Below are 25,010 nucleotides of genomic sequence, written 5' to 3' on the forward strand. Positions count from 1 at the left end.
CTCCTTCACCGGGGCCCCAAGGCGCGTGACCGATAGCGGACGGAGCGTCAGGCGGTGGCTGTGCCGCTGTGGGCGCCGCCGGGGCGGGCGAGTCCCCTGTTCTCGGCCAGTGGCGCCTCAGAGCAGCCCTCTGACAAGCGGACCCCGGAAGAAGGTCAAGGAATTGCCCAGGTGGTGGTGGTGGGCGTGGGGGGAACCGAGACGCTCTCAGCAACCCACCCGTCACTCGTCAGGCGGTCCCACGGGGCGGAAAGAGGCGGCCATTGGCCGCCCGCGCGCCCACACAGCTTCGCCTGGGGGTTGGGAAGGGGCGGGACCACGCGGCTGAGGAGGACCGCGCCTGCGCCCCAGACCCGCCCGAGCCGCCGCTTCCGGGTCCGTGCGCCAAGTCCTCCCGGGGACGTGAGAGGGGGAGGGGGGGTTCCAAGGCTGCAGCGGGTGAGCCGCGGCTCCTTGAGTTGGCTCGGGGAGGTCGTAGGGTTTTCCCAAAACCCTCGAAGAGTGGAGGCAAAAGGTCTCACTGATGAGAGGCTCCAACCATCACTTGTTAAGAGAATAGCATCTCTGCTGCCAGAGGCGAAGGCTGCGGGGGAGCCGTGAGATAGCTAGCGCTCCCCCGTCCCCGCGTTTTTTATGGGCATGGGTGGGGGCTTCAGTTCAGTCGCTCAGTCCTGTCCGACTCCTTCCGACCCCATGGACTGCAGCACTCCAGCATTCCCTGTCCATCACCAACTCCCAGAGCTTGCTCGGACTTATGTCCATTGAGTCGGTGATTCCATCCAACCATCTCATTCTCTGCTCTCCCCTTCTCCCGCCTTCAATCTTTCCCAGCATCAGGGTCCTTTCCAATGAGTTGCCTCTTCGCATCAGGTGGCCAAAGTATTGAAGCCTCAGCATCAGTCCTTCCAATGAATATTCAGGATTGATTTCCTTTATTGATATTCAGGTTGGTTTGATCTCCTTGCAGTCCAAGGGGTTCTCAAGAGTCTTCTCCAACACCACAGTTCAAAAGCATCAATTCTTGGGTGCTCAGCCTTCTTTATGGTCCAACTCTCACATCCGTACACGACTACTGAGTGTGGACTTAGACAAATTGCCAGTGTGCTTGTGTGTGCTCAGTTGGGTCTGACTCAGCAACACCATGGACTGCAGCCCTCCAGGTTCCTCTGTCCGAGGGATTTTTCAGGCAAGAATACTGGAGCGGGTTGCCATTTCCTCCTCCAGGGGATCTTCCCCACCCAGGGATCCAATCCCCCATCTCCTGCCGAGCCTACCTTGGCAGTTGGATTCTTTAACCACTGAGTCACCTGGGAAGCACCAGGTGTGCTTAGAGGTCTTGGAATCCACTTTCATTTTCACAATCCTCCTCATCAAAGTAGTAAAAAGCACACATTAAAAAATGTTAGAATAGGAGGATTTTTAATGAGAAGCAGAACTTCCTCATCCTCAGAGGCAGCCACTTTTAATCATAATAAACTGTGTTTTTAGTTTTGATTTCTAAATATTGAAGTAAAATACTTAGTATTTCTTGATTTGCTCACTTTAGTTATCTTTTGACCTTATGCCATGGTAATGAAGATATGGCACACTACCCATCTCCTTTATCTCTCACTTACCTTTGTAACTTTAAACAACATGCTAATTCCGCCCCCCCCCCTTTTTTCCTAATCGTGTTTTTAAAGCTATCTAGTTAATAATCTGTTTCTTATTGCATCAGTTTTTAATAACAGTGCTGAGAATAAGGTAAAGTGAGTGAGGCATTCACTTCAAACACAGTAAAGGGGAGCACCAAAAAACTAATCCAAGTTGCTGTGCTGTGCTAAGTCACTCAAGTCATGTCCCACTCCTTGTGACCCTATGGACTGTATGTAGCCCGCCAGGCTCCTCTGTCCATGGGATTCTCCAGGCAAGAGTACTGGAGTGGGTTGCCATTTCCTACTCCATAGTCAGTTCAGTTCAGTCACTCAGTTGTATCCAACTCTTTGCGACCCCAGGAACCGCAGCACGCCAGGCCTCCCTGTCCATCACCAACGCCTGGAGTCCGCCCAAACCCATGTCCATTGAGTTGGTGATGCCATCCAACCATTTCGTCCTCTGTCGTCCCCTTCTCCTTCTGCCCTCAATCTTTCCCAGCATCAGGATCTTTTCAAATGAGTCAGCTCTTTGCATCAGGTGGCCAAAGTATTGGAGTTTCAGCTTCAACGTCAGTCCTTCCAATGAACACCCAGGACTGATCTCCTTTAGGATGGACTGGTTGGATCTCCTTGCAGTCCAAGGGACTCTCAAGAGTCTTCTCCAACACCACAGTTCAAAAGCATCAATTCTTTAAGATGAGTCTCTTAGTTCAGGGTTTTGATTAAGACTTGGTACAAACCACTGCACAACAGTCAAAATTAGCGGAAAGGGCAACTCAAAAAATCTCAGTGAACAAGCTAGGTGTTGGTATTCAAACTCTCTTTCTGGACTGGACAGTCGGGAATAGTAAAAGATGCTAACAAAGACTCAACACCACGAAGTTAAGTTAATGTGGGCAGTAAGATGTAGTCTGGGTTCTCTGTGAATGGCCTGATTGTAGGGGGGGTAAATGGTTTTGGTTTTCACTCTCTTCTTCATGAATATATCCATACATCTGATAAATATTTAATAATTTTCCAGACACTGTCAGGCACAGGGGCTATACCAGGGAGTATGCCAAGTCATGGCCCTCATGGAACTGATAAGCTAGTGGGAGACATCAACATTAATCAAGAAAACAGATCTTGTTATTTGAAATTCTATTATTTAGTGGACTGCACTGAGGATGGAGTGACTAGGGGTGGAGAGAATGCCATTTTAGATGAGGTGGACAGGGCCGGTCTTACCAAGGAGATAGACAGCCTGAGAGCTGAGGAGAGAGACCCAGCCACGTGAAAGTGTGGGGAAGCCTGTTCAAGTCTGCGACAAAGCAAATGTGTAGTTCTGAGGTGAAGGTGAGCTGGAGGAGGGGTGATGGCAAAACAGGCACAGACTCCAAGTGGCACTATGGGCCAATGGAGACTTGTAATTTTAACAGTTATAATAAGAAGTGGTTAAGGGACTTCCAAAATCACTGAGGGCGGTGACTGCAGCCATGAAATTAAAAGATGCTTGCTCCTTGGAAGGAATGCTATGACAAACCTAGACAGCATAATAAAAAGCGAAGACTTCACTTTGCCGACAAAGGTCCATATAGTTAAAGCTGTGGTTTTTCCAGTCATGTACAGATGTGAGAGTTGGACCATGAAGAAGGATGAGCACCAAAGATCTGATGCTTTCAAACTGTGCTGGCAAAGACTCTTGAGAGTCCCTTGGGCAGCAAGGAGATCAAATCAGTCAGTCCTAAACGAAATCAACCCTGAATATTCATTGGAAGGACTTTTGCTGAAGCTGAAGCTCTAATACTTTGGCCACCTGATGCAAAGAGCCAACTTACTGGGAAAGCCCCTATGCTGGAAAAGATTGAAGGCAAAGGAGAAGGAGGTGGCAGAGGATGAGATGGTTAGATGGCATCACCAACTCAATGGACTTGAATTTGAGCAAACTCCAGGAGATCATGGAAGACAGAGGCACCTGGTGTGCTACAGTCCATGAGATCACAAAGATTTGGACACAGCTTAGCCACTGAACAACAAGGGACTTCCCAGATGGTCCAGTGACTGAGTCCAAGTTCCGCATGCAGGGAGGCTGTGTTGGGTCACTGGTCAGAGAACTAGATCCCCAGGCAACGGCAAAGATCCTGTGTGCCAACTAAGACCCAGAGCAGCCAAAAAAAGAAAGAAATACATAAATAGATACTTAAAAAAAAAAAAAAAAGAATGACTCCTGGGCTTGAGCAAACAGAAGACAATGGGGCTCTAAGAGATAGAGAGGGTGGCTGGTAGGTGGTATTAAAGCCACAGGACTTGGTTCTGGTTGAAACATCATCCTCTTTTGTCTATTTCCTCTCCCTGTCAAGGACCCACGTAAATGGAAGACGTGAACAGGAGAATGGCAGTTATCAAATTAAGGACACAATGTCGATACAATACTATTCCAAACCTTTCTGTGGACTTACGATTGTCCAGTGAAGTCCTTTATCACAGTTTTTTCCTCCCAGGCAAGGTCCATGGATCATGAGTTAATATTTAGCTGTATTAGTTTGCTGGAACTACCATAACAAAGCGCCACAGACCAAGTGGCTTAAGCAACAGGGATTTGTTGTTTCAGAATTCTGGAAGCCAGAAGTGTACAGTCAGGGTGTCAGCAGGGTGGTTCCTTCTGAGGCTGTGAATGAGAACCTGCTTCATGCCTCTCAGCTTCTGACAGCTTGCTGGCAATCGTTGGTGTTCCTTGGCTTGTGTACTATCTCTGCCTTCATCTTCACCTGGCTTCCTCCCTTTGTGTATGTCTGTCCCTGTCCAGACTTTTCCTGTTTTAGAAAGATACTTGTCATACTGGATGAGGCCCTCAGGAATGACCTCATTTTAACGTGGTTACCTCTGAGGATTCTCTATAGAAGGTCACATTCTGAGGTCCTGGGGGTTATGACTTCAACTTTACTTTTTGCGGGGGGGTGTGCAGGAATGCCACCCGTAACAGTTGTCCTGTCACTTCTGTTGTTGTTGTTGTTGTTGTTGAAGTTGTGTCCGACTCTTTGTGACCCCGTGGACTGCAGCGTGCCAAACTCCCCGTCCTTCACTGTCTCCTGGAGTTTGCTCAAATTCATGTCCACCTGGTTGGTGATGCGATCTAACATCACTTGAGTCTCTTTTAACTAGAGCGATTTCTTTGTCTTCCATGATTTTGACACTTTCTTTGCGGAATGTCTCTCAATTCAGATTTGTCTGATATTTCTTCATGATTAGATTCAGATTATGCATTTTCTACAGGAATATCACAGAAGCAATGTGTCCTCTGAGCGTCACATCCAGGAGGCACGTGAAGGTTGTATTTGTTCATTTTCTTCATTATAAACTAGACTGTTTTCCCCTTTGTAATTATTAAGTAGTCTGTGGGGGAGATACTTGTTGAGACCATATAAATATCTTGTTCTTTTTCTTTTAAAAAAATTTTATTTGGCCGCACCAGATCATAGTTGCATTGTGCGGGATCTTCAACCTTTGTTGCAGTTTGCAGGCTGTTTAGTTAAGGCGTGCAAACTCTTAGTTGCAGCGTGTGGCACCTAGTTCCCTGACCAGGAATTGAACTGGCGCCCCCAGCATTGGGAGCATGGAGTCCTAGCCACTGGACCACCAGGGAAGTCCCTAAATAACCTGTTCTTCAGACTTTTACCCAATAACTTTTCACATCCATTGATGATTCTTCCCTGAATTTACTTTTACTCTGGTGATTGCAAAACTTTTAAAGGCATAAATAGTCATTTTATTTGGTCACTGTAAAATTAATTTAGTTGAGATCACACTTAAATTGGAAGTAATCCCCATGTGATAGAATCTTTTGAGGCCATAGGTCAAATCATGTGACATAACTTGAGTTTTAGCATTGGGCGATTCATTGTGTGATATAAGACTAACAGAATTGTAACTTTAAACACACGAATGAATGTCTTCTGGGTTGGTGAACATAGGGATGGGCTGGGCAAGTGACAGGAAAGGGCATAGAAGCGCCACACCCCACCCCACCTCCTCTGTTCTATGCATCTCTCCTTTTTGGTTGTTCCTGAGTTATATCCTTACCCTTTTGTGGTAAACCAGTAACCTGTTCTAATTGTGGACCGGTAAACATGTATAATAAAGTTTCTTGTCCACAAAAAACAAGTCCTAAGCCGACAAAAGCTATGATGAACTTAGTTTTAAGTGTTACTTCTCAATCTTCAATCCCACTGCAGAAACCTGGGCAATTCCTTCAGAAAAGATGAAAGAAGCAGTTAGATTGGGTCACCACCCTTCCTGTACAGTATTTTCAAACTTCCCAGTTGTTAAAAGGAATATTTTTCATACCATGGATTTTTCTCCTAGAAGTGGATATTTTACCTTGAGAAATAAAAAGGCTTGAAGTACAGGTTGTACCATTATTCAGATTTCTAGAGAGATTATTTGAAATCCAGTTGAGCCACAGGAGAAGCCTGTTCTGATATATCTTCACAGAAACGTTCTTGAGTGTGCGATAATATATGGATAATGATTTATGGAGCCAGCTGTGCTTATTAAGTCAACAGAAATATCTAAATAAACACATAGCAACTTTTGTTTGAAAAAAAAAATTGAGGTTAAAATTTACAAAAGAAGGCTTCCCTGATGGTACAGTGGATAAGAATCTGCCTGCCAATGCAGGGGACACAGCTTTGACCCCTTGTCTGGGAAGATTCTGCCTAAGGAGGAGCAGCTAGGCCCAGGAGCCACAAGTACTGAGTCTGTGTGCTGCAACTACTGAAGCCCGCATGCCTGGAGTCTATGCTCCACAACAAGAGAAGTCACTGCAATGAGATGCCCATGCACCGCAATGAAGAGTAACTCCCACGGGCTACAGCTAGGGACAGCAACAAAGACCCAATGCACCCAAAATAAATGAATAAATAAAATTATAACTTTAAAAAAATTTACAAAGGATTTTCCTCCCCACCCTCAAAGAGTCAGTGCTTCTGCATGGTAATTTTAAAAATAAAAATTAATGACCCAGTTACTTATAGTTTAACTTATACATGGTACTTGAGAGTGGAAGAATTACTTTAAAAAAGATTCTCAAGTTGCAGCATTTGCTAGGTTGGATGGGATTGTCCTCATTATCAACAAGCACAACCACTATATTTTTTTCCTTCTCTTGACTGTTTTAGGGGTTTGGTTCTGTTTTTTGCTTCTCTCTCAGGCCAGAGACGATTAGGGAGCTGTCTCTGGTAACTAGATAGCTCCCTCAAAGGTTGCAGCTATGAAGGATGTCTGTGTTGGAAGGAACCCCTGAATAAGTTGCTTCTCCACTACGTTGGCCAAACTCATTCTTGGCACACGACACTGACGTGACCGTGGAACATGGGTCAACAACCATCCCGCATGACCTCCTTGCCAGAGGATATTGCAAACACTTGTGCAAGATTCCAGGTTACCTTAAACTTTGGGAGTAGAGCTGTGTCATCTGATTTTCAGAAGGATCTTGAAATTATTTAATTACCATTTTCTTGGTTCAGATCTCCACTTGCTTGTCCAATCCAGAAACAGTTGAAGGCCAACATTTTCAGGATGACTTTAGTTAGTCCTAAATCCGCATTTATCTAACATTTTGAAAAAAATGAAAATCATTCAAAAATAAAAGTTTATTTTATTTTTTATTATTATTATTATTATTTTTACTTGCACAAGTACTTACATCTGCGTTTTATGTTAGACCCGCTGTGTCCCATCTTAAGGGACTGTAACAGATGACTGGCCTTCAATGCAAGAGGCCTACAGAAGAAACTTTAAATTTGGAAATGTTAGCTGTGCCAGAAATCCAAACTGCTTCACAGAGTATTTAGAAATAGGTCTTAAGAGTAACTCTTGCAATTCTTTCTGGTCACTGTAGCTGTACTCTGTACGCACCTATTAGCAACTTAACCTCAGTAGAAGGTGCTTCCGTCAGCCTTATGAACATTTTATTGAGGCCTGCTACAGGGCTGAACCAGTAAACAAAATGACTGCCCAGAAAAACAGGAAGTTGAAATTTGTCATTTAAAACAACAGCTTGTACACTACATGGTCCACAGAGGCAAGCAATGACCTCTTTACCCAGAAAGTTTGCATGGAAGATAAACAGCAGGACGCCAGAGCCTTCTGGTATAGTCTGTGGAGTGTCTGACTCTTTGCGACCCCATGGACTGTAGCCTACCAGGCTCCGCCATCCATGGGATTTTCCAGGCAATAGTACTGGAGTGGGTTGCCATTTCCTTCTCCATAAAGTTTATTTTAAAAATGTGAAGACATCTTTTATGTACAACTATGAAAGTGTCAAAATATATGAAGTGAAAAAAAAATCAAGAACAGCTTGTATACTATAATATAGATGGAAAATAAAGATATACTCATCTTTGTCTTTATTTGCATAATAAAAAGATAAATATTTTATGAAAACAGGTTCACCTTGGCAGGGATTGGCAAACATCAGCATGGGCCAAGCCAACTCATTGCATGCATGTTTTTGTAAATAAAGTTGAAAGGAAATAAAGTATACTCATTCGTTATGTATTGGCTATGAGAGTTTTCATACTAGGGTGACAGAAGTCATATTGTTATCTGCCTTTTACGGACCCTTTTAGGGGCTTGAGGAGGGAAATGGTTGCATAGGAATTAGAGTGGGAATAATACACTTTCTGGATTCCCAAGTGGCTCAGTGGTAAAGAATCCTCCTGCCAATGCAGGAGACAGGTTCTGTCTATCCCTGGGTCGGGAAGATCCCTTGGAGAAGGAAGTGGCAACTCATTCCAGTATGCTTACCGGGGAAATCTCATGGACAGAGGAGCCTGATTGGCTATAGTCGGTGGGGTGACAAAAGAGTCATACTCAACTTAGCGACTAAACAACAACAAATAACACTTTCCACATAGATCTATCAAAAAATCTTTTTAAATTTTAAAACACCTCCCCCTGGAACTAGCTTTTCAGGTGTTGCTGGTCTCACATCTGTTAATCTCCATCTCATGGTTGGCTTGGTTTGTCATTATCTTCAAAAATCTGTGTCAACTATTTGGTTACAGGAGCAATAATGCTGCCCAAACCTGGGATCTATTTCTTCCCCTGGGAGGTCAGTGCTGGCCAAGTTCCTGATGGGAACACACTGAGGACATTTGGCAGGTGAGAATGTTTTTCTTCACGTGGTGCGGGGGGGGAGTGTTTAAAATAAAATTGAGTCTTTTAATATATTTTAAAAATTATTTTTAAATTATATGTTTTTAATTATTTTAAATGATTTATTTTTATTTTAAACTTACTATATTTTCAAAATTGTTTTAAAAAACAAAAGTCTTACAATTTTATCTAATTATTTAAAGAATATTTAAAAAATCAATGTATATTCATTGTAAAAAATGTTGATAATCTGTAAATGTGTAAAGAAAGCCAGCAAAAATCACCGACCATTAACCTTTTCTTGAATACATGCTTTTTCATGTGTGTTTATATGTATACATGGGTGTGTATACACACAATATGTGTATAAACATATATACTGTGTTAGTATACATATTCCAGTGCAGTGTTAGTGACTCACTCATGTCTGACTCTTTGTGACCCAATGGACTGTAGCCCGCCAGGCTCCTACGTCCATGGAATTCTCCAGGCAAGAATACTAGTCTGGTTAGCTATTCCCTTCTCCAAGGCATCTTCCCAACCCAGGGATTGAACCTCGGTCTCCTGCATTGCAGGCGGATTCTTTACCTTCTGAGCCACCAGGGAAGCCCCTAGTCACATATTGCTGGGTAACAAATCGCCCCCAAGTTTAGTGGCTTCAAATGACCACAAAAGTTTATTTTTTTCATATGTACCATGGGTCAGGAATTAGGAAATGGCTTTGCTGGGTGCTTCTGGTTCAGATTGGCTTTGAAGATTGTAATTGAGATGTTGGCCAGGGCTGCTAGCATCTGAAGGCTGGTGTGCAGCTAGAGGATCTGATTCTACAGGGACTTACTCACATGTTGGGCAGTTTTATGCTGCCTCTCGTCACACAGGCTCACTTTCTCAAAATATGGATTTCAGTATATGGCTGCTTGAAGGTCTTCATAATCTGGCAGCTGACTTTCTCCAGAAGGAGTGACTCAACAGAGCCAGCAAAGATAAAGCCACAGTGTCAATGACCTCATCTCAGAAATCACTCTAGATCATCTCTGCAATGTTTTGTTGGTTACATAAGTCAGCACTAGGGATTTCCTCGGTGGTCCGGTGGTTAAGACTCTGAGCTCCTGATGCAGGGGGCCCAGGTTTGATCCCTGGTCAGGGAACTAGATCCCATATGCAGCAACTAAGACACAGAGCAGCCAAAAAAGAAAAAATAAGTCAGCACTAGTTTGGGTGATAGGAGATTACACAGGGATGTGCATGCCAGGATATAAGAATTACTGGAGGGATTTCCCTGGTGGTACAGTGGCTAAGAATCCACTTTTCAGTGCAGGGACCCAGGTTTCATCCCTGGTCGGGGAACTAAGATCTCACATATTGCAGGGCAACTAAGCCTGAGAACCACAAGGAAGAGCCCACATGCCAAAACAAAGACCCAGTGCAAACAAACAAACAAAAAAAATAGAATCATTGGGGCCTGTCTTGGAGACATATCAATTCAGTTCAGTCGCTTAGTCATGTCCGACTCTTTGCAACCCCATGGACTGCCGCACGCCAGGCCTCCCTGTCCATCACCAACTCCTGGAGTTTACCCAAGCTTATGTCCATTGAGTCAGTGATGCCATCCAACCATCTCATTCTCTGTCTTTCCCTTCTCCCACCTTCAATCTTTCCCAGCACCAGGGTCTATTTCAGTGAGTCAGTTCTTCCCATCAGGTGGCCAAAGTATTGGAGTTTCAACTTCAGCATCAGTCCTTCCAATGAATATTCAGGACTGATTTCCTTTAGGATGGACTGGTTGGATCTCTTTGCAGTCAAGGGACTCTCAAAAACCTTCTCTAACAGCATGGAATCAGAGCAGGTGTGTGGCAGTGGGAGTCTACCCTCCCCCCTGCCTCCACCTCCAAGAGCTTGACTGCATGAAGTACTTTGGGGGCTGGGTGGCCCCAAAGAAGAGTGATGTTTAGGAGCATGGATATAAAACTTATTAATGGGACTTCTCTGGCGGGTCCAGTGGTTATTCTTATGGAGGTTAAAAAACACCTTGATCCCTACCCCACAGCACACACACACATGAATTATTCTAACTGGATCATCAGTGTACGAGCTAAAACCATAAAATTGTTTAGAAGAAAATAGAAGATCTTCAGATACACCTTGAGGTAGGCAAAGATTTCTTGGACTCAGAAAACAAAAGCCATAAAAGAGAAATAATGAATAAATTTGGACTTCAACAAAATTAAAAGCTTCTCATCAAAAGATACCATCAAGAAGATTAAAAGGCAAACCACAAACTGGGAGATGTTTGGGAGTGATGTGTGTATGTATATTGTATATATTCAACAGATGATTTGTATTTAGAATATATGAAGAACTCATACAATCCAATAATAAGAACATAAAGAACTTAATTTTTATTTATATATTTTTTATTTTTGTTGGCCACACCGTATGGCTTATGGGGTCTTTTTTCCCTGACAAGGGACTGAACCCAGTCCCTCAGCAGTGGAAGTGCGGAGTCCTAACAGTTGGACCACCAAGAAATTCCTAATAAAGAACTTAATTTTTAAATAGGTAAAAGATTTCAACAAACACTGTCAGAGAAGCTATCCAGATCGCAGATAAACACATGAAAATTTGTCAACGTCATGCGTCATTAAGGAAATGCAAATTAAAACCACAATGATATGGTATCTCATGCCCACTAAAGTGGCTGAAAGACTGACCATATCAAGTGCCGACAAGGATTTGGAGTAACTAAAGCCCTCATACATTGCTGGGGGGAAAGTAAGTAAGTGACTTTCAAAGTGACTCCACCACTTTGAAAAATAATTTGGCAGTTTCCTTTAAACAGACAGATTGACCATGCGACCCAAAAATCCCACTTGGATATTTCCCCACGAGAAACGAAAACGTGTTCAGCACAAGTTCAGAAGCAAACTAAATCAGCTGGTAAATGGATAATAATAATGTATTAGTCCATTCAACAGAGTGCTAACAAGCAATACAAAAAGGAGCAAGCTACTTATTCATGAAACATAAATGGGTCTCAGAACCATTATGCTGAAGCAAAGAAGCTAGACACAGAAGGATACATGCTTATAAGGTTCCATTCACATGAGATGTTTAAGCAGGAAAACTCACCTATGGAGACCAAGAGCAGATCAGTGATTGCCTGAGGTGGGAGGTGGGAAGACTGAGTTCAAAGGGGCACAAGGGGGTTTTGGGGGGTGATGGAAATGTGCCAAAGCTTGATTGGGATTCTCGCTTGCACAGTGGATACTTTTGTCAAGTCAATGAACAAGTCCATTAAAAAATTTTTTAAAATAATTTTTACGTATTTGGCTGCACTGAGTCTTAGTTGCGACTCTCGGGATCTTTAGTTATGGCATGCAAACTCTTGGTCGAAGCATGTAGGATCTAGTTTCCTGACCAGGGATCGAACCTGGGCCCCTGCATTGGGAACTCAGAGTCTTACCCACCAGACCACCAGGAAAGTCTCAAATAGATGTTTTTTAATGCATGTAATTTATACTTCAATTATATAGACCAAAACAATGTTTTCTGTTGCTACCACTTTAATTTTTCTGATCTGAGTGGGGCTGAACATTTTCCCATGGACATCCTGGTCTCCCAGAACCTTTTGAGCCTTGGGGTGATTCTGTCAATGGATGGGAATGATCCCATGTACCCTGACTTTCAGGTTGTGCAGCTACGACATGACCCAGTCCCAAGTAACCCTGATGGCTCAACTCAGATCTGACCAGTACCCGATCCTCGTTTGTACCAAGTTGGTGGAACCGTTCCAAGCCCAGCTGGGCTCCCTCTACACCGTCCTTGGGGAACTGGAGCACCAGAAGGGTAAGTCTTGCCCTCACATAGTCTTTTGGGTGCTTGGGCCTGGCTTCTAACCCAGCATGGGTCCCTCATTGGGGTTAACACTCCTTCCAGATCAGTAGGGACTCAAGGGAAAGAGATGTGACCGCCTTCCCAATGGACCTGCCATAGGGGAGCGAGAAAGTGGGGAGAGAAATCCTTCATTTCTGAAGGTCTAGAATGTGCCAGGCTTGTGGTTTGCTTAAAAATTTTTTAATCTACTCACCAGCCCTTAATCTTAGTTATCTTATGGCTATTTCATAGATGAGAAAACCAAGACCCAGAGAGGTTGGAGTAAGAGGCCAAGAAGTAAGAGGGGCTAGAGTCAGAGGCCAGGAAGTCAGGGTGAGAGAAATAAAAAAGAAGCAACCTGGGAGAATCTCTGTGGCATCGGGAGTAGAAGGTTGCAAAACTTTAAAACCTGGACACTTGGATTCTTTGCCTCCCTCTCTGGCCATCCCTGCACCATTTTTGTCCTATGGTTTATATAACTAGAACATCTTGTATCTGGTTATTCTAGTTTAACATTATTTCATAAGGATTCCTCTGTGTCTTGAAATTTTTTCTTAAGTATTTAATGGCTATATAATATTTTATAGATTAGATGTATATACTAATTCACACAGGGCTTCCCAGGTGGCTCAGTGGTAACGAATCTGCCAGCCAATGCAGGAGACACAGGAGACTTGGGTTCGACCCCTGGATCAGGAAGATCCCCCGGAGGAGGAAAGGGCAACCCGTTCCCGTACTCTTGCCAGGGAAATCCCATGGACAGAGGAGCCTGGTGGGCCATAGTCCATGGGGTTGCAAAGAGTCGGACACAACTGAGCATGCACACACACACACATGCACTTGTTGGTCCTTTAATGGGCCGGAACCTAGTGGTTCCGAGAGTAAGAGAGAAAGAGGCTGACATCCCCTGGTTTACGCGGAAAGCCAATAGAGCCGTGTTCTCAGGGCTCGCGCTGCTGCACGTAGGCACCAGGCGCCCTCTCGAGTGGGTGAAGGCACAGTGCGCCTTCTCGAGAGGGTCTTAGAAGCCCGGGCAAGAAAGGGAGGTCAGCGGGCCTCCGCGCTCCAAGGAATTAGCCAGAAATAGAGAGAGAGAAAGACAAAAAGAAGGAATAGAAAGAAAGACAGACACGGGGACCAAAGCTCTGATGGAGCAAAGGTGTTTTAATCAACATGGCGTGGGCATATATACTGTCTTACAAGGTGGTTCTTCTCAGCAAAGACAAAGATTAAAATTCCAGACTTACAAAACGTAAGACGATCCCTATCAAAGAGAGAGAGTTGCAAACAATCACCTTTCACCGTATGGCTCATAAAAAGGAAGAGGGTACTTACCACCGTAATGAGAAATGCCTGGATTCCTCAGCCCCGGGAAAGGCGTGTCTCTCCTCTTAATTCCTGAATGTTCAGGAATCAATAAGGGCCAGAGGGTTCCTGACAGATCCAAAACAGCACACAGAAAGCCTTTTGTTAAATGCTTCCTGACAATTCCCCCTATTTTATTATATTTGTAAAAAAAAAAAGAGGTCCTGACCAAATGAGTTTGGTTAATATTAACCAACCATATAGAAAGGAGACGATAAACAACAAATACAACTATCAAGACAATTACCAAAGTTACAGTTTTAGACCCGATGTTGTGGGTGATGCTTTGAAACCATCTTTGTGGGTCTAGCCCGGATAATTTGTTCAGGTAAAGTTTCCAAATTAGTGGAAGAGGGCAGATGTTTAGAAAAAGTTTTAAAGATTTCCTTTCTGCAGTAATTGTACATTCAGAGAGGCATTATCAAGTAAATGAAATTTGATTTGTTCCCAGCTGTAGGTACTATGATTGAAATGAACAGGAGTAACACAAAATTGGTAATTAATACAAGTTACAGATCAAGTTGTAAATTTCTTATGGCTATAACAAAAGGAAGTGGGACACAGGCCTGTATAAAATATGACTGATTATAGAAAAAGAAATAGTTACTATGACCACGACTGGTCTCTGTGAAATGTCCGGTCCGAGTCCCAAGTTCTTTGGTGCTGGCAGCAAGTTTCCATATGTTTTATATGTCTCTAGTTCAGGCCCAATTTGTTTATCGAGGATGATTTGAGGAGGAGGAGGAGGGTGTCAGCCAAGAAGTTCTTTGTCATGGTAATGTTCCCAGGTTGTGTTAGTAACCTTTTACATAATGTTTTTTGTTCTTTCCCTAACTCTTTCCCTAAAGTTTCAGTAGTAAACATGGTTCACAGACAGAAAAAGGGCAGCAATGTCCGAAAGTCTTCTTTTGGAGGCAGGACGAAAGCCCAAGTTTGTTGGCCGACGTTTATGTGTAATTTTCCTGGGCCCAGGCAATGAAAGGACTTTGTCACGCGAGGGTATGCTCCTCGGTTCTGTGTCTTGTCACAACAAAAATATGGAGTGATTTTAGTCTCATCTATATAAAAAACCTCAGCTTGTGGTATAGGCTGTGAGCTGATAATGCGAGAAATAATAAATTCAGTATTTTTGAAGAAATTCCACAGCTTACCAGAAGGATAATGAAATGAAAATTTTCCAAAACATTCCAGAAAAGCTATTTGGAAATCAGTATATGTTTGTAATGTGTTCTCAAATTGAGACTTATTTGTAATAAAGTTTTATTAAAGTATAAAGGAGAAAAACAAAAAAAAAAATAATAAAAAAAAATAAATAAATAAAGTATAAAGGAGATAGAGAAAGCCTCTGACATAGGCATCAGAAGGGGGCAGAAAGAGTGCCCCCCTGTTCGTCTTTAGCCAGGTGTCATATAACTACCAGCAGTCTGTTAATTAGAGAAAGGAAATGTCTCAAAACTGAAGAGAATAGCACCAGGCCCCTCACCCACAACATGCACTTTGACATAACCTTATAGCACCAGGTGAGTTGTCTCAGGCCACAAAATGATTGACATGAATCTTGAAGAAAGGCAGGTTTTCAAGCAAATATACTTTTATTAACATAGCTTAAGGGAACATTTGCATGAGTAAAACATACCAGTTTGTCAAGTCTGTTCTGAGTCTTAGGCAGAACCAACTTGAAGACAGAGTCTGGGGTAAATGTATAGCACATTAACATAGCTTAAGACAAACATTCCCATAAGAAAAATGCATTGGTTAACTCAGGGTTTGAGAATAGTTAACTTTAAGTGAAACCAGGTGTCATTATGGCAACACAGTATTTTAAGAGAAATCTCTTTTTAAATTTGTATAGAGAAGAAAAAAAAAAATATATATATATATATATATCTATCTCTCATTTGTTTTTTCCTGCTGCTTAAGAGAGAGAAAAATGTCTGACACTTGCAGCCTTTTTTTTTTGGAGACCCCTGTCCTTTTTGCCTGTTAAGTCAAACTAGATTGGCCAATAAAAGACTGAAGGTTTGTGGGGGCAGGGGCCCAAAAAGTCCAGTAGGTATTTTAGAGAGGACTGCTTGAGGGTAAAGGAGTTTAGGGCTGGTATATCGAGGGCAACACTGCCGGATGTTGAGGGTTTGAAGGAAAAGATGGAATTTGCCCCTGATTTTTGTTGAAGGGGACCTGGGAGGTCTCTTGCTTGGAGTTTCCCGGAATAGGTTTTTCTTTAATATCAAATTTAGATTTATACTCTTTGGCCCAATGCATTCCTCTACAGCAGCGAGGGCAGATTTTTGGAGGTTTTTGTTTGTTTGTTTGTTTGTTTTACTTTTTTAGGGCAGTCTTTTTTTTAAAATGGTTCTTATCTCTACATGTAAAGCATCCTTCATTTCCCTTTCTTAAGGTATTTTTCTTTTTTGTTTCAGTTAGCATTTGCATCTTTTGAGTTTCTGATCTTATATTGTGACAAGCCTTCAAATAATCAAAATAGTCCCTGTATCACAAATTGGGGCTATAGCCCTTTGACATTCCTGATTTGCATTATCATAAGCAAGTAACTTCTCTAGCTGCTTTTTAGCTTTTTCTCTAATTATTGTACAGGAAATAGCAGTTTCTAATCTAGCTAAGAAATTGGCATACTTTTCATTAGGTTCCTGCAATATTTTAGTGTAGCTACCTGTAGGCTCCCCTTGAGGAGTAATTCGATCCCAAGCTTCAAGGGCCACTGTTTTTAATTGGTCATGCAACAAAGGAGGGCATCGTATTTGAGCTTCTATAGTGTCAAATTGTCCGGTGCCAGTTAGCATTTCAAAAGTAATTTCGTTTTGGGGAGCACCGGCTCGAGCATTTCTGTTAGCATGATCTCTGGCTATGTCTTGAAACCACTTTGTCCATTGAAGATACTCTCCTGGTTTAAGGAGAGCTTTTATTAAAATTCGCCAATCATGGGGAATAAAGTTTCCAATATTAGACGCCAGAGCATTTAGAATCTCTCTAGTAAAAGGTGAATGTGGGCCATACATAGTTACAGCCTTTTTCATTTGTTGCATGTGAAAAAAGTTAATACCTTTATATTGAGGTGTTATTTGCCCCTCTGAGCATCAACATTTCTTAAAACTGGAAAGGCAGAGAAACCTTCAGCTTCAGAGACTTGCAACTGCAAAGCCGGCAACTCGGAAAGCCTCTGTTGGGAAGCGGGTAGATTATTGTTATTCAGAAAGGTGTTGTCAGTTTTAATGTTAAAAGGTGTCTTAGGGGAGTGTCAAAATCATTAGGTTTTATAGAGGGAGGGACATTGGGATATGTGCCCTCTGGCAGGGGAGGAGCCCTTGGAGCAACCAGGGCAGGGTTAGTAGGAAAATCTTGAAGTATCTTTTGTTGTTCTAATTGCGCCTTTTGTAAGGTATCATCGTCTAATTTATATTCATGTAATAAGTGTTCTGCCTGTTGCCGAATATCAGGAGGGCTAGAATTACCTTGAGATGGCAGAATCACAGTTTCGATGAGAGCCCATAGGGGCCAGAAATCTATAGGAACTACCTTCATTAGGGAACCAAGGGTTACATTCAACTGCTGTCTGAAGGCAAGCCTCTGTTCTCTGGTGTGAAACCGAAAATCCCTGGACTTTAAATAAGTAATAAAGTAAAGTAGAAAAGTGAGGGGGCTTTCCAGCCGATTGCCCCGTGTCTTAGTACTTACCGGCCTCAATAGGCCTTGGGGGTCACTCCGTCCGAAGCCACGTGTACCAGAGTCCCTGTTCGGGTGCCACTTGTTGGTCCTTTAATGGACAGGAACCTGGTGGTCCGGAGTCAAAGATAAGAAAGTAAGAGAGAGGAAGAGGCTGACAGCGCTTGTTGGTCCTTTAATGGGCCGGAACCTAGTGGTTCCGAGAGTAAGAGAGAGAAAGAGGCTGGTATCCCCTGGTTTACGCGGAAAGCCAATAGAGCCGTGTTCTCAGGGCTCGCGCTGCTGCACGTAGGCACCAGGCGCCCTCTCGAGTGGGTGAAGGCACAGTGCGCCTTCTCGAGAGGGTCTTAGAAGCCCGGGCAAGAAAGGGAGGTCAGCGGGCCTCCACGCTCCAAGGAATTAGCCAGAAATAGAGAGAGAGAAAGGCAAAAAGAAGGAATAGAAAGAAAGAAAGACAGACACGGGGACCAAAGCTCTGATGGAGCAAAGGTGTTTTAATCAACATGGCGTGGGCATATATACTGTCTTACAAGGTGGTTCTTCTCAGCAAAGACAAAGATTAAAATTCCAGACTTACAAAACGTAAGACGATCCCTATCAAAGAGAGAGAGTTGCAAACAATCACCTTTCACCGTATGGCTCATAAAAAGGAAGAGGGTACTTACCACCGTAATGAGAAATGCCTGGATTCCTCAGCCCCGGGAAAGGCGTGTCTCTCCTCTTAATTCCTGAATGTTCAGGAATCAATAAGGGCCAGAGGGTTCCTGACAGATCCAAAACAGCACACAGAAAGCCTTTTGTTAAATACTTCCTGACATGCACTAATTCACACAAGCATTAGACATTTGTGTTGTTTCCATTTCTTGCTCTTATAAGTTCACTGTACATTAGTTCATTAAAAAACTATGTGATATTCAGTTGGAGAATATTATACAACCATCAAAAATGGTGTTATAAATCTATATCTATTGACATGAAAAGATGTTCATAGTATTTCACTAAAGAAAAAGCAGTTTATAAAACAATGTGTATCATTTGATCTCACTTTTGTTAGATGGACATTTTTATACATACAAAAGTTTGAAATATTATTTACCAAAATGTTAAGAGTAATTATGTCTGGGTGGTAGAACTATAGGATTCCCTGTACTTTTATTAGCATTTTACAATGAAAATATATTGCTTTATAGCCCGGGGCAGGGAGCAGAACCCAGTTTTTTGGGTTTTTTTTTTATCTTTTTTTTTTTTTTTTTATTAGTTGGAGGCTAATTACTTCACAACATTTCAGTGGGTTTTGTCATACATTGATAGAACCCAGTTTTAAAAAATCTATCTCGATGTATATTAAAAACACTACAGTTAATAGCCTTGTGTTCTAATCTTTGTTCATTTTCTGATTATTTCTTCAGGGTAGTTTCCTAAAAGTGGAATTGCTCCATTAAAGGATATATCTCTTGATTTACAGTACCAACTTACTTTCTAGAAGTTTCAGTAGTTTTTAACTCTGGATGAAATGCACTAGAAGAAAGCAATTAAATGGAGCTTACTTTAATTATGTTTGGTTTAATAAAAGTTAATCTTTATTCAGGCTTAAGCCTTTGAGCTCAGAGTCCTTTCCCTCTTAATTGATTTGAAAGAAGTATCAGGAGAAGGGGTGGAATTGAGGACAAAGGACCTGGAATAAATGATTTCCACTTTGACCTCAGCCCACATCACCCGAGGCTCCCTCCTGTACTCCTGGCTCTGGCAGGAAGTCCTGGGAGCTCTTAGGAGTTGAGTGCTGAGTATCTGGAACTCAAAGGTCTGATCGCAGATACAGAGATAGAGGTTGAAACAAAGGTGGGACCAGGGCCTAGAGTGGACATGTAGAATTATTTGTGGAAAGAAAAATGGAAAAAACTGTAAAGTCCAATAACTTTTGAATAAAGTTATTGAATAAAGTTCAATCCAAATAACTCTTTAAAATTTAACATTTTCAAATCAAACATACACACAAAAGTAGAATGACCCTCCACATACCTGTCACCCAGATTCAGCAGAGATCTGTATTCCACTGATGTGTGTCTTCATCGCCCACATGCACTTACTTAATTTTTCTTTTTCTGCGTTGTGATGCATGTAGGATCTTAGCTCCCCAACCAGAGATCGAGCCCTCGCCCCCTGCATTGGGAGCGTGACCACTGGACCACCAGGGAAGTCCCTTACCTACTTATGTTGCTGATGTATTTTAAAGCAAATCTGACATTGTTTCATTTATCCATAAATACTTCAATGTGTATCTCTAACAAAATCACGAAAGCACCCAACAAAATCAATAGCTAGTCCTTGATATACTCTAGGACATAGCTTGTCCCTGTTCATTCCCTTCCTCGGCCCCAAAATGGCTTTTTAGAAAAAATTAAGTTGAAAAGCAGGAGGTGAACAAAATCCACGCCTTGCCTTTGGGTTACATATCCCAAGTCTTTGTAACAGTTCTGTCTTCCTTTCTTTTTTTTTTAAATGCCATTTATTGGAGACCATGGGTCTGGAATGAGTTGTTGGCTTCCTCCTCCTTGCATTAAACCTGCCTCTCCTCCCTTTGATTTTATCCTGCCTTTTTCTGAATGGATTTTATTTCAGGAAAAGTTCTTTAGAGAAGAATCACGGTGAATAAGCATAGGAGAAACGATAAAATTCTAGCCCAGAGGCAAGAATAAACCCAGGTGAAGATCGGTATCACTGGCTGCTCAAATATTTAAGTGGAAGTTTGTGGGGACTGTAGCACTGGAGTCAGGCCTGCCCTGTTGATCAAACATTACAAATAGCTGACCCATCAACTGTGGGCCTCTGATGTAACGCACCAGGAGAACACAGACAGTACCGCTCTGATGTATTCTTTTTTTTTTTCTTTTTTAACTTTCTAAAAATTTTTTTGTCCATGCCATGTGGCATGTGAGACCTTAGTTCCCCAGCCAGGGATTAAACCCCGCCCGCTGCATTGAAAGTGAGGAATCTTAACTGCTGGACTGCCAGGGAAGTCCCCTGCTAGGAGGTATGCTTGACAAAAAAACAAACCAACCAACCCAGGAAGCTTAATAGTCAAGCCAGCAGCTTGACTAATAATCAATATTATTATTATAATCAATAACCCAGCAGCATTTTTCCTAGGCCCCAAATAGTTTCCCATTTCTCATTATTTTTCATTGCCATCTGTACTTTTTTTTCTTTCCTAAAAAAAATTTTCCCTCAATTTCTAATTTCTGAGGCATACATACTCATCATTCGAGACTGACGCAGGAAAGAAAGACAGCCGTGAGGAGGGAGGGCAGAGTGTGAGCTGAGCTTTGCAGTGGCTGCTGACCTCCGGCCTGGGGTGGCATGCCTGGCCCCCAGCCGGGTCCAAAGTCCTCTGGGGACACAAAGGTCAACCAGACACAGGCCCTGCCCCATGGCAAGGTCTGCAGTTCTGAGCAGAGATAAGAGGCTGCCTGGTCATCTTTCTGAAATGTTTGTAGGCAAAGGAGAGAAAATGCCAGTGCCATGTCCCTTCCAGCAGGCCAGGACACCCTGCAGGGCTCAGGGCTTCTGATCCAGTGATTACGGGGTGAGGACGCGGCCTCCCATCTGCTCCGTTGCTCGGCGACAGCGGCAGGCTGCCCTGGGGCTCTCATCAGAAGTCCCACCTCTTCTGGTTTCCACTCACCTGACTGCTGCTTCCTGCCCCTTGGAGGCCTTCCGTGTGTCCTCTCAAACCTTCCTAATGTTATAATCCAAATGACATTTCCTTGCACAGTTCCCCAGTTCTGTTATTTAAAACAGAAGTGACATTCTGAGCTCTTCCACAGTAAAGAGTTACCAAATTAAAGAGAGGAATGCTTTCAAGGTTTGTACTTTGCTGAAAATTCTTTTTCCCAGTCTGTAAAGCATTTGTTTTTATAGTTCACTATTTTTGTTTTGTTTTTATATTTTGCTACTTTTTGTCACTATTTTATTTCAAGCCCCTTTCCTATGCTCTAGCCTTCTCTGGGACTTGCCTGAAACGTAGCTTTTGTCCCCGACAGCACTTCCCCCCCTGCCCTCCCACACGGAGCCTCTCAGGTCACGCAAGTCCCAGAACCCAGAGGCGGGGCTGGAAATCTAGCCGGCTCTTCAAGTTTGTCCCCCTCACCTTCCCCCTCCACCTCTGCAGTAACCAGTTCTGCCTCCAAGCACCTCTACCCCATGCTTCCTCCACACCCAAAACCACCTGCCTCTGCCATCTGAAACTGGGTTCCACCCTCAGTATCTTTCTGCCCTCTGCCTCGTCACCACTGGGGACCTGAAGACTTTGGACTCCATTTTCTCCCACCTCCTCTCCCTTCCAGCTGGATCTTGCTATCATTTCAATCGCTTTCCTAGCAGAAGTTCCAACCCCACCTTCCATTGCTCATTCCTGATTAAGCCCCAGTCTCCGCCCTCTCAATTCGGTTCAGTTCAGTTGCTCAGTCGTGTCTGACTCTTTGCAACTCCATGAACCACAGCGTGCCAGGCCTTGTCCATCACCAATGCCCGAAGTTTACTCAAACTCATGTCCATTGAGTCTGTGATGCCATCCAACCATCTCATCCTCTGTTGTCCCCTTCTCCTCCCACCTTCAATCTTTCCCAGCATCAGGGTCTTTTCAAATGAGTTCTTTGCATCAGGTGGCCAAAGTTTTGGAGTTTCAGCTTCAGCATCAGTCCTTCCAATGAACACCCGGGACTGATCTCCTTTAGGATGGACTGGTTGGATCTCCTTGCAGCCCAAGGGACTCAAGAGACTTCTCTCAACAGTTCAGTTCAGCTCAGCCGTGTCCGACTCATTGCAACCCCATGAATCGCAGCATGCCAGGCCTCCCTGGCCATCACCAACTCCCGAAGTTTACTCAAACTCATGTCCATCGAGTCGGTGATGCCATCCAGCCATCTCATCCTCTGTCATCCCCTTCTCCTCCTGCCCCCAATCCCTCCCAGCATCAGTGTCTTTTCCAGTGAGTCACCTGGACTGGTTGGATCTCCTTGCAGTCCAAGGAACTCTCAAGAGTCTTCTCCAACACCACAGTTCAAAAGCATCAATTTTTCGGTGCTCCGCTTTCTTCACAGTCCAACTCTCACATCCATACGTGACCACTGGAAAAACTGTAGCCTTGACTAGATGGACTTTTGTTGGCAAAGTAATGTCTCTGCTTTTTAATATGCTATCTAGGTTGGTCATAACTTTCCTTCCAAGGAGTAAGCGTCTTTTAATTTCATGGCTGCAATCACCATCTGCAGTGATTTTGCAGCCCAAAAAAATAAAGTCTGACACTGTTTTTCCACTGTTTCCCCATCTATTTGCCATGAAGTGATGGGACCGGATGCCATGATCTTAGTTTTCTGAATGTTGAGTTTTAAGCCAGCTTTTTCACTCTCCTTTTTCACTTTCATCAAGAGGCTCTTTAGTTATTGTTTGCTTTCTGCCATAAGGGTGGTGTCATCTGCATATCTGAGATTATTGATATTGATATCCTGGCAATCTTGATTCCAACTTGTGCTTCCTCCAGCCCAGCGTTTCTCATGATGTACTCTGCATATGAGTTAAATAAGCAGGGTGACAATATACAGCCTTGACGTACTCCTTTCCCGATTTGGAACCAGTCTGTTGTTCCATGTCCAGTTCTAACTGTTGTTTCCTGACCTGCATACAGATTTCTCAGGAGGCAGGTCAGGTGGTCTGGTATTCCCATCTCTTTAAGAATTTTCCACAGTTTGTTGTGATCCACACAGTCAGAGGCTTTAGCATAAAGCAGAAGTAGATGTTTTTCTGGAGCTCTCTTGCTTTTTTGATGATCCAACGGATGTTGGCAATTTGATTGCCAGGTCCCAGGTCCCACCTAACTGTTGATGTAGAAAGTTCACAAAGCTCCAGGGATTCCCCTGGTTTCAAGGTCTGTTATCTCCTGTGGGCCCTTGTCTTTCCGGGGACCTGCCTAGAGTTCCTTCTACGTGTCCTCATCAGTCCCCTTCCCGCCCCCCCACCCAGCCCCCAAGCTGCCACAGCTACTTTAGACATTCACCTATCATACAGGAACCCCTACATCGTCACCTCCCCTGTCCTTTCCAGTACATCTCCTTCACCTCCTACATCCCACGTTAAACTGAGGCCACAGCAGCAGTCTTCCCTATAATTATGTGCATCAGCGTCCATGAGGTTGAGATGGTTAGATGGCATCACCGACATGAGCAAACTTTGGAAGACAGTGGAGGACAGAGGAGCCTGGTGTGCTGCAGGCCATGGGGTCGCCAGGAGCCTTAGTGACTGAAGGACAACAACCACGCCCATCAGTAGCTCCTTCCCTCCAGTCTGGGAGAGAGGAGGCTCCCTCCTGCCTGGGGCGCAGCGCCGGTGCTGTTATGAACGCCTGCCCTCCTACCGGGGCTTTGCTTTTTCAGCTGAACCCTTAACCTATTACCAGTGGTTCTTCCCTCCCAGAATATAAAGCACTCAAGTCTCTTCTGTATTAAAATAATAGCAACAATAAGCTGTCAAGTTCGGCCTTATATCTACCTGGCTATGACCCTCCTGCCTCCACAGTCAAACTTCCTAAAAGGTCTGTTTTTTCCATATCATCCCTTCCTTATCTCAGGCTCACACCTCAACCCACTGGCTTCTGTTTGCTCTTTTATCAGCCCCTTTTCCTTTGCTGCAGGTTCTTTTTATCTTTGCAAGAAGAAATTACCTTAAATGACCTCATCAACTCCTTTCTCTCGCCCCTGCTCTTCAGATGTTCTTCTTTTATTCCATTTATGTAGACCTTTCAAAGATGGACAGCCCCATGCCCCCCTGATCTAGGCATAGCAGCCTTTGCAGTCCAAGTGCTGGGGCAACAGAAGCTGACGACACACAGACAACCTCTTGTTTCAAATGAGTTCATCTTCCTATATTAAAGTTTGAAATTTATACAGTCCAAGCCTCTGAATTCTGCTGTCGGGCTGTGTTAAATCAATATAGTGGCCTAGACTAGAAGGAAGGTTAGGCATAGACTCTAACCACAGGATGCCTCTATCTCAAAACGGCATCAAAGAGGACAGGATAATGTTCTAGAACATTTATTGTATTCATTGACGTGCTCAGAGAGCAGAGAGAACGTAGTGGAAACAAAAACAGTTAGGAGGACAAACTCCAGATGTCCTTCCTGTTTGGTGTCACCTGGACATTAACAAACCTTTGCATTGGGAAACCACAGCATCTGCTAGAAGCACCCGCAGCCGCTTGTCCAGGGTGGGGTAATCTGCCCCTATTAGGCTAGACTCTCCCCTTGGATTGATTAAATATGGGGTTCTC

At 43.5% G+C, this 25,010-nt stretch overlaps 1 protein-coding gene across 3 annotated transcripts in view; it reads left to right on the forward strand.

The window, feature by feature from the left end:
• Nucleotides 1-6: 6 nt before the first annotated feature.
• Nucleotides 7-25,010, forward strand: part of TEN1 (TEN1 subunit of CST complex) — a 26,170-nt gene continuing 1,166 nt past the window's right edge. Inside the window, exons 1-4 of one of the 3 annotated variants that reach the window (XM_043461383.1) lie at nt 23-154; nt 4,887-4,941; nt 8,681-8,777; nt 12,460-12,617. In XM_043461383.1, the coding sequence (XP_043317318.1) occupies nt 8,689-8,777; nt 12,460-12,617 (247 nt within the window). In that variant the 5' untranslated portion in view covers nt 23-154; nt 4,887-4,941; nt 8,681-8,688. Of the gene's footprint in view, nt 172-4,886; nt 4,942-8,680; nt 8,778-12,459; nt 12,618-25,010 lie in introns of all 3 variants that reach the window. The other 2 variants (XM_043461365.1, XM_043461373.1) reach the window with 2 other exon arrangements.

Source organism: Cervus canadensis, chromosome 1 (assembly GCF_019320065.1).
Source record: "Cervus canadensis isolate Bull #8, Minnesota chromosome 1, ASM1932006v1, whole genome shotgun sequence".
NCBI lineage: Eukaryota > Metazoa > Chordata > Mammalia > Artiodactyla > Cervidae > Cervus > Cervus canadensis.